We start from the raw sequence: 16359 nt of genomic DNA on the forward strand, positions 1-16359 counted from the left end.
TTTCACAGCTGGGACAAGACCAAGCAGGGTGGTACCTCCCCGTGGAGGTCAGGGTCAGCAGCTGGTGGTGAGGCCTCCATCGCATCCTCTGTCCCTGCAGGCTACGCCGTGGTCAGAGCCTCGCTGCTGCCTGTAGGAGCAGAGCGAAGCAGCCCCGAGGTGGCCCTTCCCCAGCAAAAGGCAGGCAAGGAAATGGGGAGGGATGGGCCACGCCGCGATCTAGTGATCGGAACGACATTTCACTTTCCTTAAGGAAAACCATTTCCAAAGTGGGAAAACAAATTTCCTTAATGAGTTATCTCCACCGGCGTATGAAGCATAACAATGTATCTTCGGAGACTTAGTGCAGAGGCAAGAAATCTGACAGTGCTCAAGTACCCCCAGATGACCAGAGAGAAAATTTCAACTTCAATAATCCTAAAGGTCAGGAGCGTTATTAAACATGACAGATGCCCTCGCTATTCAACACCAGAGGACATGGCTAAATCTGTTCCAGCTCCATTTTCTCTTGCTACATGTAAAGCAGCAAATGTACCATTTAATGCATATTTAAAAAAAAAAAAAAAACTAGAAATAATATTTTTTCTTCTCCCTGTTTTCAAGATGACAGCTACTGATTTATTTAGCAGTCAATTATCTCAACCCCAGGTGCCGGAAAGAGCCAGGCTTACTTTGCTGAAAGGAAACAAGACAGTACAAAAGCAAAAAAAAAAAACATGCAAAAGGTGCTAAAGACTGCACTACCATGAGAAATGCCTTAAAAATCTAAAAATATGGGTGAATCAAACGTACAGAAGGATGCAAGTGGTTCCTGTATCTCCCATCGAGCCCCTGCTATTGTACTACATCTGCAGAAGTTCCCATGTACAAATTACTAGCCATATTTGTGCCTCTTGGTGAGGCAATGTGACAAGCAATCCTGATTACATACCACCACGAGTGGTATATTCTTGTTTTCCCCGTTTGCAGAGTATCTGCTTTTGTCCTTGGCTCACAGACAGGAACAGGGGTGGGGAGAGCGCTAATGGGATTTGTTTCAATTGCTCCTTCCTCTTTTCTTTCTTTTTTAAATTAGGAAAAAAATAACAATAGCAATTCTGCAAAAACGAGCCTGGGATTTCAGAGCGGCCTATTTTTGTCCCCGCAATTCTCAGAATTCCCTTTCCTGTTTTACACACGAGCTGGCTCCCAAAAGCAAACAGCTTCACAAGGCAAGGGAGCGATTCACTGATCTAAACCAAGCTGACAAGTATCAGCAGCTCCTTGGAAAGCACTGCCTGCCATGGGTCTGATTTGGGGGGCACATAAGGTGTGCATGCAGACCTGGTGGCAGCGGTGCAGGACGAGCAAAGGGCTCTGCTGCTCCAGGAAGGGCTTCAGCAGCCTCGCACGGAGGCAGGGAAAGGCTCTTGGAGCCTCTGCAGGGTGAATCCTCGCCAGCCCGCGGCCAGGCAGCCGCTTCCCAGGTGGCAGGAAGCCAGCTCTGCCAACTCCAGTTGCTCCAAATGCCCAGCGCTGCAAAACAGACAGGGCAATGGCATGGAAAAACAAAATTGTGGAGTGTTCTGGGGGGTGGCTGCTCCCTTCGTTCCCCCAGATGGAACCCATAAATCGCACGGTCTGGGCTTCGGTTGTACAAATCTAGGGCACATGGAGGAAGAGCTGGATTCGAGCCCTACAATGATGTACAGATCGTCCTAACTCCCAGCTGTTTAATCCCTGTTCTTAACAATGCTGCCATCTGTTTTAAACCCCCAAATACGAACGCTGTCTCCGTCTGCAAGAGGCGAGGCACTACCGTGACATCCCAGCTCCACACAAATTGGGTTGGTCGCACCGGTGCGTTACGCTGTGAAAGCTACTCAGAGAAAACAAACCCAAGGAAGCTCACAGAAATCCTGAACGCTCTTTGCTTGACAAAATCATGTCACGGATGAAGTTACAGATCCCTGCCGGCGCCAGCCAGGTCTGACTGCATCTCCACGCAGCCCTGCGTGCTCTGGGTGTGAGATACGCTGTGCTGCCTGCTTCGGGCTTGATGCTTTCTGCCCCTGCCTTCTGAAGAAATACGACAAAATTAGATGAATATTGCTTTATTCTGTACCATGTTCAGCCAAACTCCAACACCCACGTTAACCCAGAAATCCAGAGCAGCCTCAGTCCTCTCTCTACAGCTGTGATCTCTCATCTGAGAGACATTCCACATAGCTTGCTAATTTAACACACCAAAGGCAAGCAAATCAATTCAGCGCTTGAAGAGCAGCCTGTTAGCACAGAAGGATTTTTTTTTTGTTCCACGTACGTGCGAAGCCCTAACCCCACCGCGCACCACAGCTTCACGTCTGCGTGAAAACTCCAAGTGTCATCTGGGCAGAAGGAAATCACAGATCTATCGAGGAGCCTGGTAAAAGGGAAGGGAATTATCAAAAGGGATTCATATGCATCTGGAATGATTTTAATACAAAACGCGCCCGGCAAATCTCCCCGCGCTGCTGACAAATCACCAGCTGAGGTAAATCCCAGATAATGAAACATCGTAAGAAAGGCTCTATTTAATAATTTAGCCCCTGTCAAGGAGTTTGTATTGATTCTTGTTTTCAGCACAGGGAGAGAATGTTATCTTCAGCCTTACAGCTCGATGACAGCATCAGTGAATTTAATCACTGTGCAGCTCCTGCCATGCAATCCTTAAACTGTCACCTCTGATTCTTCATCATCCCTGCCGCCTCCCTCCAAAGCCCTCTCTGCCCACATTTTCATACTAATCCCCTGCCCCACGCGCACCCCACCGTAATCACGGCGGCATTTCAATCTGCTCCGCATTAGACCTAACAGCCAGTCTCATTTGCAGGCTAAATTTTTGATTTTAAATAATTCAGCGCTCCTTCAAACGTCTCATTCGTCTCCCTCTTCTCAGTGAGGCGGCTCAGGATCCTAATGGCCAGCGGAGCTGGGCTGAAGGCAGCGGCTCGAGCAAAGGGTTGGAGCAGAAAGGAAATCTTTCAGCCTCTCTTGGCTGCAAAGGGGAGACGGAGCTGGAGAAGCCAGGATCTCTATTAATCAGCATTTTTTCCACACCAAAATGGAAAGGTCAAGCTGCCTCGTAACCGGCCAGGAAAAATTAGCCACAAATTAATTCAGCTGCAGTTCAGGAACAGAACGTCGATTCATCTGCAAACAGAACGAGGCTTTTAAATACATAAATGCTTGTGGCTACAGAAACCTCACCCAGAGATTTGCATTCAAAAGCATTGGCTCCTATAAAAGCGCAGGGAACAGCAGATCCTCGCTTTAACATGTTTCCTAAAACACGAGGCTGCATGCAGGAAGAATACAAAGGAGAGGAATCACGCACTGCATAATTTAGAAAAACAGATCTCTTAATTTTTCCCTCCTAATTCCCAGGGAGATGCAAGGCTTTCCATTTTATAACCCTTTGGATCACGGTAAAATGATCCCACAGGCCCTCCCAGACAAGGTCACCATACACAGATTTTCTATTACAGGGCACTAGCGGCATTTCACAACTGTCTTTTTATGCACTTCTGCCTTTCCATCCAGCCTATAAATTGTTACAAGGCCCTGGGGCAATCCAGCTGTATACTCCATTCAAATCAGGCTTCAAGGAGAAAGCGCCACAGTCAAGATGCTTCAATCAAGTAAACACACAGGCACAAAGGGCAACTGCATCACAACTAATAATGTTTTCTTTTATAGGGCAAATGCACCGTTTTTCTGTTTTAAAAGCACCGCAAGTTTCTCTCTGATGCTCAGATTCAAAGTGTAGCCCATTAGCATTTTAAATGTGACACCAAATTAAGTCGAAACACGATAAATCAGAGGCATGCTGCTAGAATCCATTTGCTGCTTGGGTTCTCCCTCTGAGGGAAAAAAGGAAAACCTTAAAAAGGAAATCTGGACTCATTTATCAAACGCTGGAAATTCATAGCAAAAAAAGGTTTCAATGGGACAGGATTAGAAGGCAGATTTCTTATTGCCACTACCAGAGGCAAGGTGTGTTTTATTTGCACACGTTAGCGTGGATCACAGGCAGCGAGCTCGCTGGGAACACCACCAGTGAGCGGCGGTGCTGGCTGGCAGCGACCACCCTTTGGTATTTCTGGTTGTTTACCCAACTTCTCACCTCACCTCCAACTGTTATTGCAGAGAGAAGGCACGAACTACTCGCCTGTCAGATCCACGTTCCCCTTCTTTTTGGACGTGGCTTTCTTCCCTTTCAACTTAGAAGCAAGCTGCAATCGCCTTTGTTTCAGTGAATTAATTAAACTATAATCATAATGCTTGTAAATAGAATAAGCCGTGATTACCAGTGCTCTTACTGGGGCTGGAAGTTGAAATTGAGGCAGTTCCACATTTTGTTTTGCTTCTTTCTCCCACAACACTGGTATTGAGTCAGCATTGACCAGTGATCTCGGCATACAGAAACGCATTTCCAGCATCCCACATTCCTTGCCTGACTTGATTTCAGTATCAGAAGTGGTAATCAAAGCTGGGTACACATACTTTTAGGTGCATAACTAAAGAAATCATATTTTAAATGCACCTACCACTGCTGTGTCACATTTAAGCCAACAGCTGGTTGTTTGGGAGCGAAGGCATCTCCTACAACCCAGAACCATCTCGTTTTTTGGCCATAACCCACTGAAGCAGCTCTGATGCCCCGCCTGGGGTCCTAGTGCTGAGCATCAAAAGCCATCTCAATGACCACCCTGCACGCGTATTAATTGAGTGGCTGCATATTAATTGGATTTTCTTCCACAAGTCAGTCATCTAGGTTGTAGTCATGTGTTCGTATCATCTGGAAGTAATCACAATCAACATTTTAATTAAGATAAAGGCAACGGACTGAATTTTAGGACTTGTTACCATTAACAAAGAGATTAAGAGAAACTTCACTTTAAAAAGATTATAATACAAAGAAAAAAACCATTAAACACTATTTCATTAAAAACTACAACTACGAAGCTATATCCTCAATTTGTCGAGAAGCCAAATCCATTTCGTCAAATGCCCTTATCCAAAGGGAATCCACGCAGAAAGTCTATTTTCAAAACGTAGCCTTTAATTAAAAAAGAAAAACATCTTTAAAGGCCATGGTGGGGGAGTAGGGGGTGAAGAAGCCAAAAATATTGGTGCATGAAAGAGAAACATGAGTGCCTGAGCAGATCCTTAGCTGTGTGCACAAGGAATTCAGGATAATGATCTTCTGCCAGAAACTCGGAACAAGGAGATCAAATGGATCCGGGCCAGGTCTGACTTACTCTTGGCAGAGCTTAGACTTCAACTCCTGGGCCACAATAATATTAAGATCTTTTATAGGATAAGTAACTGAAATCAGGCTTAAATCTGAAGGACTACACGAAGTGACTGAAGAGACGGTATCAATTTGGGAAAATTAGCTTTTGGGGGAGGAAGCAACAGTTGATTCCCAGCTACTTATTTCAGAACCACTGAAGTTCAAAACCTCAGGGTCTGAAGACAAATCATCTCTCTTCACTCACTGTTGATTATCAACTAAAATAGAGCCCAGTTGTTATTCTGCTGTCTGTGTATTTGTAAAACCAAAACACATTTAAGAAATCCTCTGTGAAGGCTGTAGATTATTATTATTATTTTTAACATTTTTGACCTGAGCCAAATTAAACCAAACAAGAAGCATGCTGGAAGAGAGAGCATCTTCCCCTTATCCAAGCCCTTTCATAACTTTGTGATGACCAGAAAATTTGTGTTGATGACAGCAGTGGGCTGCTTTTGGAAGGGCTGCATCGTTAGGAATTCAGCGGTACTATTGCAGAGCTCAGTCAAAAGCAGCAGGCTGCCATATAGGGGACATCTCAACACAAACAGCCTCAACTGTGGTTTTCACACAGAAGGAAGAACTCATCAGTTAAACAAGGGGGAAAGATGTTTTAAAACACACAGCTCAGCATTAATTGCTTCTATTTTATTGACCTGCGCATGTAATCTAAACCCCAAACTGTACGACTGTTCTAAAACAAACAAAAAATGGGAAATGAACCCGGAATTAAATGCTAAAGGATCCTGTGTTGTTTTTTTTTCTTACAGTGCTACCTTACACCATTTTCCTCCTCCTTAGAGCTGTCCAAGTTATGTCAGTGACGCATTAAAGCCACACTACCGTGCCCTTTTCCAAGCTGCATCCACACAGTCCAGCTTTCCAGTTGCACTTTGCTGTTTCTCATGAAAAATATCTGCAAAGTAACTGACACCGGGCGATGGCCAAGCCAAGCTTAACAATAAAAGGGTAAGGGAGTGACTCCCAAGGAAGGAATTAATGCTAAGAGAGCTTAAGATGGTGTTTCACATCAATAATGGCACAAAACCCAACCAGCAGAGGGGAAAAAAACACTAATAACTTGTGTTAGTTTAAGTTCAGTCAACCATCTCATACTTTTCTGATGGACTAAGGCAACTCCAGTTTTAAAACTGAAGTTCAAACATTCAACAGGGATGAACCAAAGCAAATGGGAAGCATTTATGGCACATTGCCTGCTTTGGCATGACCTGATGCCCCATCACCTTCTCCAAGGAAAGGAGGCAAAAGCTGTGTTTTAAGAGTCAGTACCTCCAAGTATAGTAAATGGGAAATTGAGGGGAGGGGGAATAGATTAGCTGAAAAAAATCTCCTTGTCCTAGCAAGACGAGACTCACAGGTAACACTTTCTGGTCCTCTCTCCGTGCTTTTCCACCACCTCCTGCTGTTTCCCTTCACCAAGAAGAGGTTAACCAACCGGGTTACTGAATGCTATTGCAGAAATCAAGCCTTTTAGTGAAAGCATGCCACTACGCTCAGGTTTACAAGTGAAAACACATGTTCCTAGCACACGAGGTCTGTCGTCATCGGTGCACAACACCCATGCCAAGCACGCACCTGAATATTTCCACGATGAAACTTAAATCATGTTGTAACCAGTGCTACCTTACCAAAGCTGTATTAACAAGGGAAAAAAAGGCTATTAGTGAAGACATCTGGTAGAGTTAAAAAAAGTTCAAGTAATGGCACTGTCTGGAAACCTGTGGCTGTTTTGTTTCTTGCAGCAGCTCCATTACCGCACCGCATTAGATCTGCGCGTCCCTGGAATTTAATAGATCTCTGCCCAGAGGAAGCTTTGCCAACTAGATCTGGTTCAGATCAGGCTACAGTGGGTTTGGCAGCGCTCTCTGCCTCTGAAGAGCAATCAATAAAATTACCTTCATGCTAAGTTCTGCTGCCTGCCAGATTTACAGACTTCCTATAGCATACCTTTCAAGCACGGCCGAGACGGTTTGTCACAGGGCTACCAATCACCCTCACATTTACATCCCTGCACCTCCATCAGCAGCTGACAGATACCGGTAATCAGTTCCAGGGATGCTGTCACACCAAACGAACGCAACGAGAAAGTTTGTCAAAGCTAATGCAGTCGCTGAAATTCCCCATCAATTCAACAGACCCCAGCTAGTGACAGCCAAAGACGGAGAAATTGGAGCAAAAATCTCAATTATGCAAAGACAAAAGAGATTAGAAGGCAAAAGAAGGAAAATATGAGCTATGAAAACAGATTTTACTTTATTTATTGAATGGAGTAAGGAAGCACACAGGGTTCAATAGGAACCAGACCAATCCCACTCTGCTAATTTGTCAAAAAACGGAGCGAGACAAATCTCTGCATGTTTTCCCTGCTATCCCTTCCCCCATCCATCCCAACGTCCTACCAACTTTTGAAGCTAAAAGGCTCCTACAATGGGCAGCTGGTTTTTGAACCCAGCACTCAGATCTCAGCATGCTGCCAGCAGCTGAAACGTGCAAGTGAGTTTTCACTCCCTCCTGGCTCCTGCATGCCATCAGCTTTTTAAAGCAGTGCTCAGACAGATAAAAATAACAGGAGAGATCCAAGACATCGTGCCTTAAAAACACTGTTACCTCACTCGTGACTCCCAGCCCTTTGCTCGCATCCTAAACAAGCACTGCATTTGCTTGGATCCTAAAATAATACCCCACTTGAAAGGAACTGCATCTTTCCACCCTGCTTTTCAGAGCAATTGGCGTTTTGTGGCCAGGCTAAGTACGAGTGCATTTGTATTTGCTACAGCATCTTCCACTGAGAAAGGCACAAATGGAAGCTTCCCTAAAAACACACCACTTCGTACCCTGCGGTATCCTTCATATCACATGCCACCCTAAACAACAAAGGGACCTGAAAATTTGACTAGTTTCTTAAAAATGCACCAGTACAATGAGTTCCAGTTACGTGGCAATGCTACAAGTGGCACGCAGTGCTGGAGCAAAGCATCGGGGAATTGCCACCAGCTGCTGAAGTACTTTCCATTCGTATAAATACCACCAATAAAAAAGCCCTCCTGCTTGCATAAACTGCATTTCTCAAGCTCAGCCCTGCAGCTCCCACCCGGGCAGGGTGCTCAGGAGCCCCTGGTGCTGTCCCTCCAGCCTCTGATGCCTGCCCCATGCCCGAGCTCCGTGGAAGCCGTGAGCACCCAGTGAGTCTGCAAGCCATCCTCCCAAAACGTCTTACTGGGAGTGCTCACGGTGAGTCACGAGGTCCGTGCGTGGTCCAGACGTCTGCAAGCACCACAAAATTGGAGGGGGAAGAAGCGAAGGGACAGGAAACATCTCTTCTGACACCATCTTTGCTCCCCCGCAGTGCCCCCTGGGGATCCCCCAGTTTCAAATCAGCTCCTTTTCAGCGTGACACCGGGGTAATTTACTGCACACCTTAAAAGCGTGCCAAGTTGTCCTAGCAGAGCAGTTCTGCTATCAGACCTGGTGTTAGGCAGCTCCCCAGGAACACAGGAGATGAACGCGTTGTCCAAGTGCTTGCGATGCCGTTCATCCTGCACAGAAACCTGCCTGACAGAGCTCCTGCAGCACTGGCAGCCCAGAAGGGACACAGCAATTACTTAGAGTGCCACTTTTGCTGACAGCTTCCCTAAGACAACACTCCTAGTTAATCGTATTTTACTTCTCAATTCCACCCAGCTATTTATACGAATCCCAGCAAGCTGGAAGGAGCCCAGGAACACAGGACTGGAGAAGACAAAGGAGGATGAATGTTACCCCTGACAGCTCCTAACCCGGTTAAGCCGAGCTGATCAAATCACTGAACTTCTTCCCACACTGAACCACTTGATTTCCCGACTCAGGAGGCAAACACACCAGACTTGCTTTGGTCCTCCGGTTGTCCCCAACAAGTTTGGGAACCGAATGTGCTGCTCCTCCTCCCAGCCCCAGTTTATCCTAAAACAAGAGCCAGTAACTCAAAGGGAACGACCAATGTCAGCAGCATCACAGCTCTGCTTCATGCGAAGCAGCAAAGAGCAACAAAAAGCAGGAGGGAATAGAGACAGCTGACAAATAGCAGTAAGTAAAGCTTCATCAGGAGGAATTTATGGCCACTGGTGAAGTGCAATCGTTCTTTGGGAAAGCAAGAGAACTGCTCCTCTAGTATCAGTTTTAGTAGGCTGGATTCATCTTAACGTCAAGAGAAACCAATGATGAAAGTATGAACTAATGCGAGGCACTATGCCAGCGTACCTACAGTAATTGCTGGAACTGCACAGAGCACATCAGAAAACCCGTTACTGGCTCCTCTGTGCCACCAGCCCTAGCCCCTAGAATACAAACTGCTCCAACATTTGTAGCGTCTGCACTAGTGGAGCACTACAACCTCAAGTTGCAAGCAATTTCTCCCCATTTTGCTAAATTGCTCTGCTATTTGTTAAAGTGAAGCAGGCAAAACAGCTCTAAAAGAGAGATGCGCTTTCTAATACAACTAATAACATGAGAGGGAGGGAGGCCATTCAGAGGCAACGTAGCATTATTTCAGTATTTTCTTCTGCTTCCTTTGCCTCCTTCGACCTGTTCGTCAAATGTAGGAAGCTTAAATGCTACAGTAGGCTTCATAAAACCTGTTCCTAGCTCTGTAATAATCTTAAACCCATATCCAACTATGATTTAAGGTCTTACTGGAAAGAGCAAGCTGAACTCCAATTTACTTGAAGAATACAACTGAACAGCACTCGAGCCTCTTCCCAGGACTGACCCTTTTTACCCTGCAAGAAACTGTGCGCATATATCAGACAGCAGTTGTCATCTCAACTCCTCCCCACACCTTTTTAGCGGTTAAAAATAAAAATAAAACTCCACTTTTGTGTCTGAACTGCACCTAGAGCACTGGGAAGTGTAGGCTAAGACTCATACGTGCAGCCCAAACCTTGTATTTATGATAACCAAAATGATAATGTACTTAATTAGTAGGCGACATTTCAAAGCTGTTGACTTTTTCTTCCCTGCTTCACTTGACATGTTCAGCTGAAGGCAAAACAAGACTGTTTTCCTGTTGGTATCTGGCACTAGGAGAGGAGAAATCAAGTGTCCTTTCCACTGTACATCTTTCCTTTCCCCAGCAGAAAAATCAACAGTGACAAATGCACTGAAAATTCATCTTTGCAAGCATTATCAGCATCAAAGGTTGGGGGTTTTTTGGTTCTGTCATTTCTACAAGTTCCTTTTATGCATTATGTCAGCAAGAAAAATCCAGCAGGGAAAAAAAAAAAAGACCTCAGAGCAGGCAAAAGTAAACATAAAGCAGTGGTACTATTTCCATTTCAAAATACAGAAAATTGCCAGCAACACTGATGTCATATCCTTTGCACATTGAAAACATGAGAAAAGAGAAACCTCACTTTTTTTTTTTTTTTTAAAGGCACTAAAACATCATGCAATGCCCTTCCCACAGAGTGTTGCAGTGAGCTTTAACGTGTTGCATTAGGCCAATGCTGACAAGAGAAGCTTCAGCTGTTGGTGCTGTTAATGCCCTGGGCAAGCAACGCAGCTCAGCAGGACCTTCTGCCCCAAATGGAAACCTTGGAGCACCTTGGAATTCCTTTCAAACACAAAAGCACCAGCTGATGGGCAAGAGCAGTATAAATAGGTTCTAACAATTGAAGCTACATTAACTAAAAACCCAACATCTCCTTAAAAAATCAGCGGGAGGGAGAGCAGAGAGATGTGCTCGGGAGAAAGCCAAGTGCCAACTGGTAGCAAGGACATCAACACTGAAGAAAGTCTAAAAGCTCTGCTCCACTGTGGTCTCACGAAAAATAAACTTCTAAGGATTGAAGTGGAAGATCTGAGTAAGAAAGCCTGGCAGAAGCTGAATTCTGAAGACAACAAACAGTAGGTGAGCTACACCTGTAACCACGCATGGCTAGCACGACAGCTTACTCCATATTGCGGGCTCCCCACGAGATGAGCAGTAGGTTGCTTTTCTCAAACACCCTGCTGTGGCAGGGCACAAGCCAAAAGGAAGCAGAGGGGCCGTGCCTGTCCTACAGGCAGTGCCTTCCTGCTCACCACCCCAAGCAAGGGCTGCTCTGTGCAGCTCCAGCACACCGAGAAGGAAATAGTTCATGTTTTAAGTAATTGAGATAAACAGGGGCAAACCACAACTCCAACTCTTTGTTCTGGCCCAGGTTCCCAGCTTTCTGCTTTTAAAAGAAGCATGGCTCTTAAACATGACATTATTTCTCATCAGCAGACACTGTCACACTGGCCTAGCGTCTCTTTGCATCTCCTCGCAGTCCGTCGATGAGCTGAGATGAACCAGAAGCCAGCCCCTGAGCTTCGCTCCCCCAGCTGGGCTAGCTGACCTACAGCCAGAGGCACAGCCCAGGAAAAACCGCGAGCTCGGAGCCCCAGCTTGCTGACAGCACCCAACTCCAAGCTCATTTCCCTGGGGATTTATAACAAAGCAGCCCACAATTCCAACTCTACAGCCTCGTCAATTAACTACATCTACACAAGCACAGATCTTGGTCTTAGCAGCAAAACTCCTGCTATTTCGGAAGCTGGAAGGACTCCTCGGGAGCTACAGGAAAAGATGCAGGCTAGGAACATTGCCAGCTCACTGGAGAACGGGGCGGGGAAAAGGAGAAGGAGGAGATGTGAAAATTTTTCTTACCAGTTTGAAGTCTTGAATGCTGCAGATGAAATACGGCGTATTCGGCCGGCGACTTTCAATATATACGCAATCTTTAAAAAACAAGATTTTAAAATAATGGAAATTAACTTCTGTGCCTCAAAGAAAGACCACAAAAACAGGATAAATTCAAAACAGCCTATGCTTAGAAAGAGCCACCATTTCATTTGCATACCATGTAATTTATTCCAAGTGTGATCTAAAAATAGCAACTAGATGCTTTATGATGATAAATAAGGGAATTTAGCGGCATAAAATAATTTTGATTTGAATAGACATTTTGCTAGAAAAACAAAGGAAGTCATAGCAGCCCACTGTGCAAACAGTTAATAGAAGGACCAGGTCACAACCTATGAACCAGAGCAAAATAAGACAGGAAACTAATCAAATCTTTTGTGGCTAAGGTGGTATTAGGAAGCTAGCACTAACATATTTTCTCTTCTAATTGTAAAGAAAACCAAGGCAACCAATCGCAGATGAAATACAGCAAACTAAATTAGATTTACCGCAGGGAAGAGCTGTGCTTTCTCAAATTACATTTGACATGACAGAGACAGAGTAATTATTTTGGTTTGCTTTTGACAACTGGACTCTACAAGGTTGCTGTAAAATAAGGTTTGTTGTATTAAAAACAGTCTCGGCAATAATTGCAACAAAAGCAGTGCCTCGGAATAAAATTACAGCATGGATGGGGAGGAACTGCCTGATTAACGATGATGCCCTTAGAAATCACCAAGTCTGCACACGGCTTGCTGGAAGGCAGAGAGGCTGCTCCCAAAGCCAAGCAGGTATTTAAGGGACAATCATTGTGTTCTCCTATTATTTTCGGAGAGCTGACTGCTGTTCGTAGACAGAGGACACAAAGAACACCAGATATTCTGTGCATAATTCTCCATGAACCTACCCACAATTTCTAAAAATAAATAAAGTCAGATTTTTGTCAGGCACATTCAAAAACACAACTGAAGCCTTGCTTCCTGCCTTGGAAAACCCTGAAGCTACTCAAAACAAGCAGTTTCTAGTTCTTACGCTCCTCAAAGACCACTCCTAAGGATGCAGCAGCATCATTTGTGTTTCACACCCTGTTTTTGGGGATGTTTTTGTTGTTTGGATGTTGGATTTGGTGATTTTTTGGGGCAAAGCAAGGAAAAGAAGCTTTGAGTTACCTTCCAATACCTCACGCCGTAACCAGAAGACGCTTGTTTCCATCTCAGTGGTGAGACCAGAAGAAAAGCAGGCAGCAATCCCAGCTTTTCTACCAGTCACTTAAAATCAAGCTATGAAATCCTTTCTTTCCCTTTCTCCTCCTTTTCTATACCTTTACCTTCCCGAGTACTGTTCCAGATCCTCTCCAGAATTTGCCCGTCGGCCTGCACTGCCTGGATTGCCCCGTGTCAGCAGCACATCGAGGCATTACAGCCCAGGTCTCTAAAACTGAGCAGTCCCAGAAGCGTTACACCTGGAAGCCAGGCATGCTGTGTCTCACATCCAAACTGCTCACTTCCAGCACCCTCATTATACACACTACCCACCAAATTAACACTTCATTTAATTGCAAAGCCACGCAAGCAGAGCAGCAGTGCCTCTTTTCCCTGTAGATCAGGGAATAACCCGTACGTACAGCCTCGATTCAAGCCTGCTGGGGAGGCCAGCTGCAGTTGCACGTTGGGTGGCAGCAATTCAAAGACAAAGGTGTTTCAGTTTTACCGACCAGCGTTTCGGTCTCGACTGGAAAAGATGCTGGTCTTCAGGAGGTTACAAATCAGGTTGGTGCCAGAGCACATAAGTATCAAAGTCAGGCAGAAGGTCACCCTGACGTCTGCAGAAAGGAGCTCTCCAGCTGACAAGCACGGCTCGCCGCGGCCCACGTCCCCAGAGAACATGAGAGCTGGCAAACAGCTAAAAGCAATCACTTCAACTGTCACCAGAGCCCTGCTAGGAGAGCTCAAGTAGCAGGGGCTTTTAAAAGAGAAACAGGAAAAGGTTACCTCCTCCTCTTCAAAAGAAACCCCGTTTAGTACAACTGCTACTTTGTGGGGAACACATCGGGCAGCTCCTTGAATTAAAAACCCTAAACCCACGGAGCACAGGTTCATGGACTGGATCGCAGGGGTGTCTCATGAGCGCATGCTGGGATTAGAATCCCAAAACCTGGGATTAGAATCTGTCAGTTACAGCCCATATGGGGCCTGGCCTCTTTTGGGAACTTCTGTATGGCTCTTTTTAACACAAAAACGCCAACAAAATGAAGAATTGTGCTTCAACGTGGCTGTCACCTGCCTACCAGGTGGCCACCCGAAGGGAACTTAACCCCAAGTACATTTGGAATTGGTGCTGGGAAGCAGCAGGAAAACGCAACCGACTGCGGAGTGAAATAGTTATCACCACAAAGGCAGGTGTTTGGGAAAAAAATGCATTATAAGCATTAAATAAGGTTAAGTTTTAGAGCAAAGAACACTGGCAGTAAAAGGAGATGGCAGGGAAGAGTTAACTCACACAGAATTTATTGTGAGTCCTTTCCACCACCACCACTGGAGCAGAGGAGGAGACATGGTCAGGAGGACACAATGCTAGAGCACACCAAGTATTTACTAAATTAGCCTCAATTAATTACGGGGTCCCAGGAAACTATGCTAGACAGCAAGGCTACGCAGGTACCCACACAAGCAGCATCAGTTTGAAGTTTCCTGCTGCATGTTTTGCCTATCGGTGGCGTGACAAACCCAACGCCTTGCGGCAAGAGGCTCAAAAGAAGGCTGATGGATGTGAACCACACTACAGTGTTTTCTCTTTTTTAATAAGAAAATTATTACAAGCATTCCGATATAACAACCCCCGGTATCTCTGTAGAATTACGCCGAATTACTTCCATTCAGATCGAGCCCAATTTGCCTCTCCCAAATGACCAATTTCAAATTCCATATTTTCTAGCTCGGATCGCAGCAGCTGTCGCAACAGCATGCATATGTGCATTTTAAAAGCTTGAAATATCATATATGTAATCAACCATCAACACCAGAAGAACTGTAATCTACTCTGCTTCTAACTCATACAGCACTTTTCACCCTAAATCCTCAAAATCCTACAGAAATCGTCAGTGACTCTTTTGGAAGGTAAGCACCAAACACATCCTCCTTGCCTCTTCACCTTGATGGGTGTGCTTCAGTGTAGTTACTCAGCAGCCATCACACCTGAGCCTTATGAAATCCATGTTTTCCTGCCCTTTATTCTGGGTTTCTTTGCCCAGTCTTTCCGTTCAGACAGCCCTCTGCTCGCTCCAACCGGGTCCTGGCTGGTGAATTACCTGCTAAAACAGATTCTCACCCACACAGGGTAATTCTTTCAGGATGCAACTAGGGAGTCTGAATAAAAAGCTACAAGATTTCAGACACAGGAACCAACTTTCCCCATTCTTTTTCCATAACGTCTCAGTTCCTCCAGCCTCCCTGGCTGGGCGCTCTCCGGCAGCCTGCTGAACAAACGGCTGAGCAGCCCCCTGAAATGGTGCAGACAAAAGCAAAGGAACGGAATCTGGCAGCTACCACGGATATAGCAAACACGTCGACTCGCTGGGTTGTTGCAGCAGGGAAAGGCACACCTGGCTGCCTGCCAACGCGAAAAACAAAGATGACATCCAGTTAGGGCGGCTGCAAAGCAATGGAGGCCGAGGAGATAAGAAAACAAGTTAATTCGGGTGCAAGGAAATGCCGAGAGAGATAGAAACTGGAAAACTGCCAGGAGGAGGAACAGTTATGGATGCAGCCACATTAGCCGCTCAGAACTCACCATAAAAAGCAATTACTTCCATTTACCAGAGATCCTAAATGCAAATACATCATCTTGAAGAACGGCTACATGGACCCAGGTGACAAAACCCAACTGCGCATTGTTTTCCAAATGCAAACCTGCACTGATAAGGCTTATGCCATGAAAAAAAAGGAAGGTGAGTCTACAGGAGTGGCTACTGGAACGTGTTGTTGCACCCTTTCTTTCCCCTCATCACCTACTTGTGCAACATTTCAGCTGTGTGTGGCTGCAGAGAGCTTTTGCATGGAATTAGACACCTTCAGCCGATTCTCAGCGCTGCTGTGCAGGCTGCTCTGTGTCTGAGCTGCTACCGCCACTTCGTGCTGACTGCAGAAGATGCCCCATCTCTCAAGAAGAAACAGCTTAAAAAAAAAAGTCCCGGAATAAAGATGCTCCTCACACAGACAAGTTTACTTGCTTCTGAATTTTTACTGCTCAGCAGTTTTATGCAGCTTCAGTGACACGTACGCCGTGTGCTAAATGGAAGGCTGAAGCCCGAGGCTGTTTGTCAGCCTAAAACACGATGGACCCA

General features: G+C 45.5%; 1 protein-coding gene across 8 annotated transcripts in view; it reads right to left on the bottom strand.

Moving 5' to 3' along the window:
* RERE (arginine-glutamic acid dipeptide repeats) overlaps window positions 1–16359 on the bottom strand; it is a 222667-nt gene that overhangs the window by 122385 nt on the left and 83923 nt on the right. For 7 of the 8 annotated variants that reach the window (XM_068658416.1, XM_068658409.1, XM_068658413.1 and 4 more), the window contains exon 3: window positions 12003–12073. The exons of the other annotated variant lie outside the window; for it this stretch is intronic. In XM_068658416.1, coding sequence (XP_068514517.1) covers window positions 12003–12073 — 71 coding nt within the window. The remainder of the gene's footprint in view (window positions 1–12002; window positions 12074–16359) is intronic. 8 annotated transcript variants of the gene reach the window in all.

This window comes from Anas acuta, chromosome 22, assembly GCF_963932015.1.
Source record: "Anas acuta chromosome 22, bAnaAcu1.1, whole genome shotgun sequence".
NCBI lineage: Eukaryota > Metazoa > Chordata > Aves > Anseriformes > Anatidae > Anas > Anas acuta.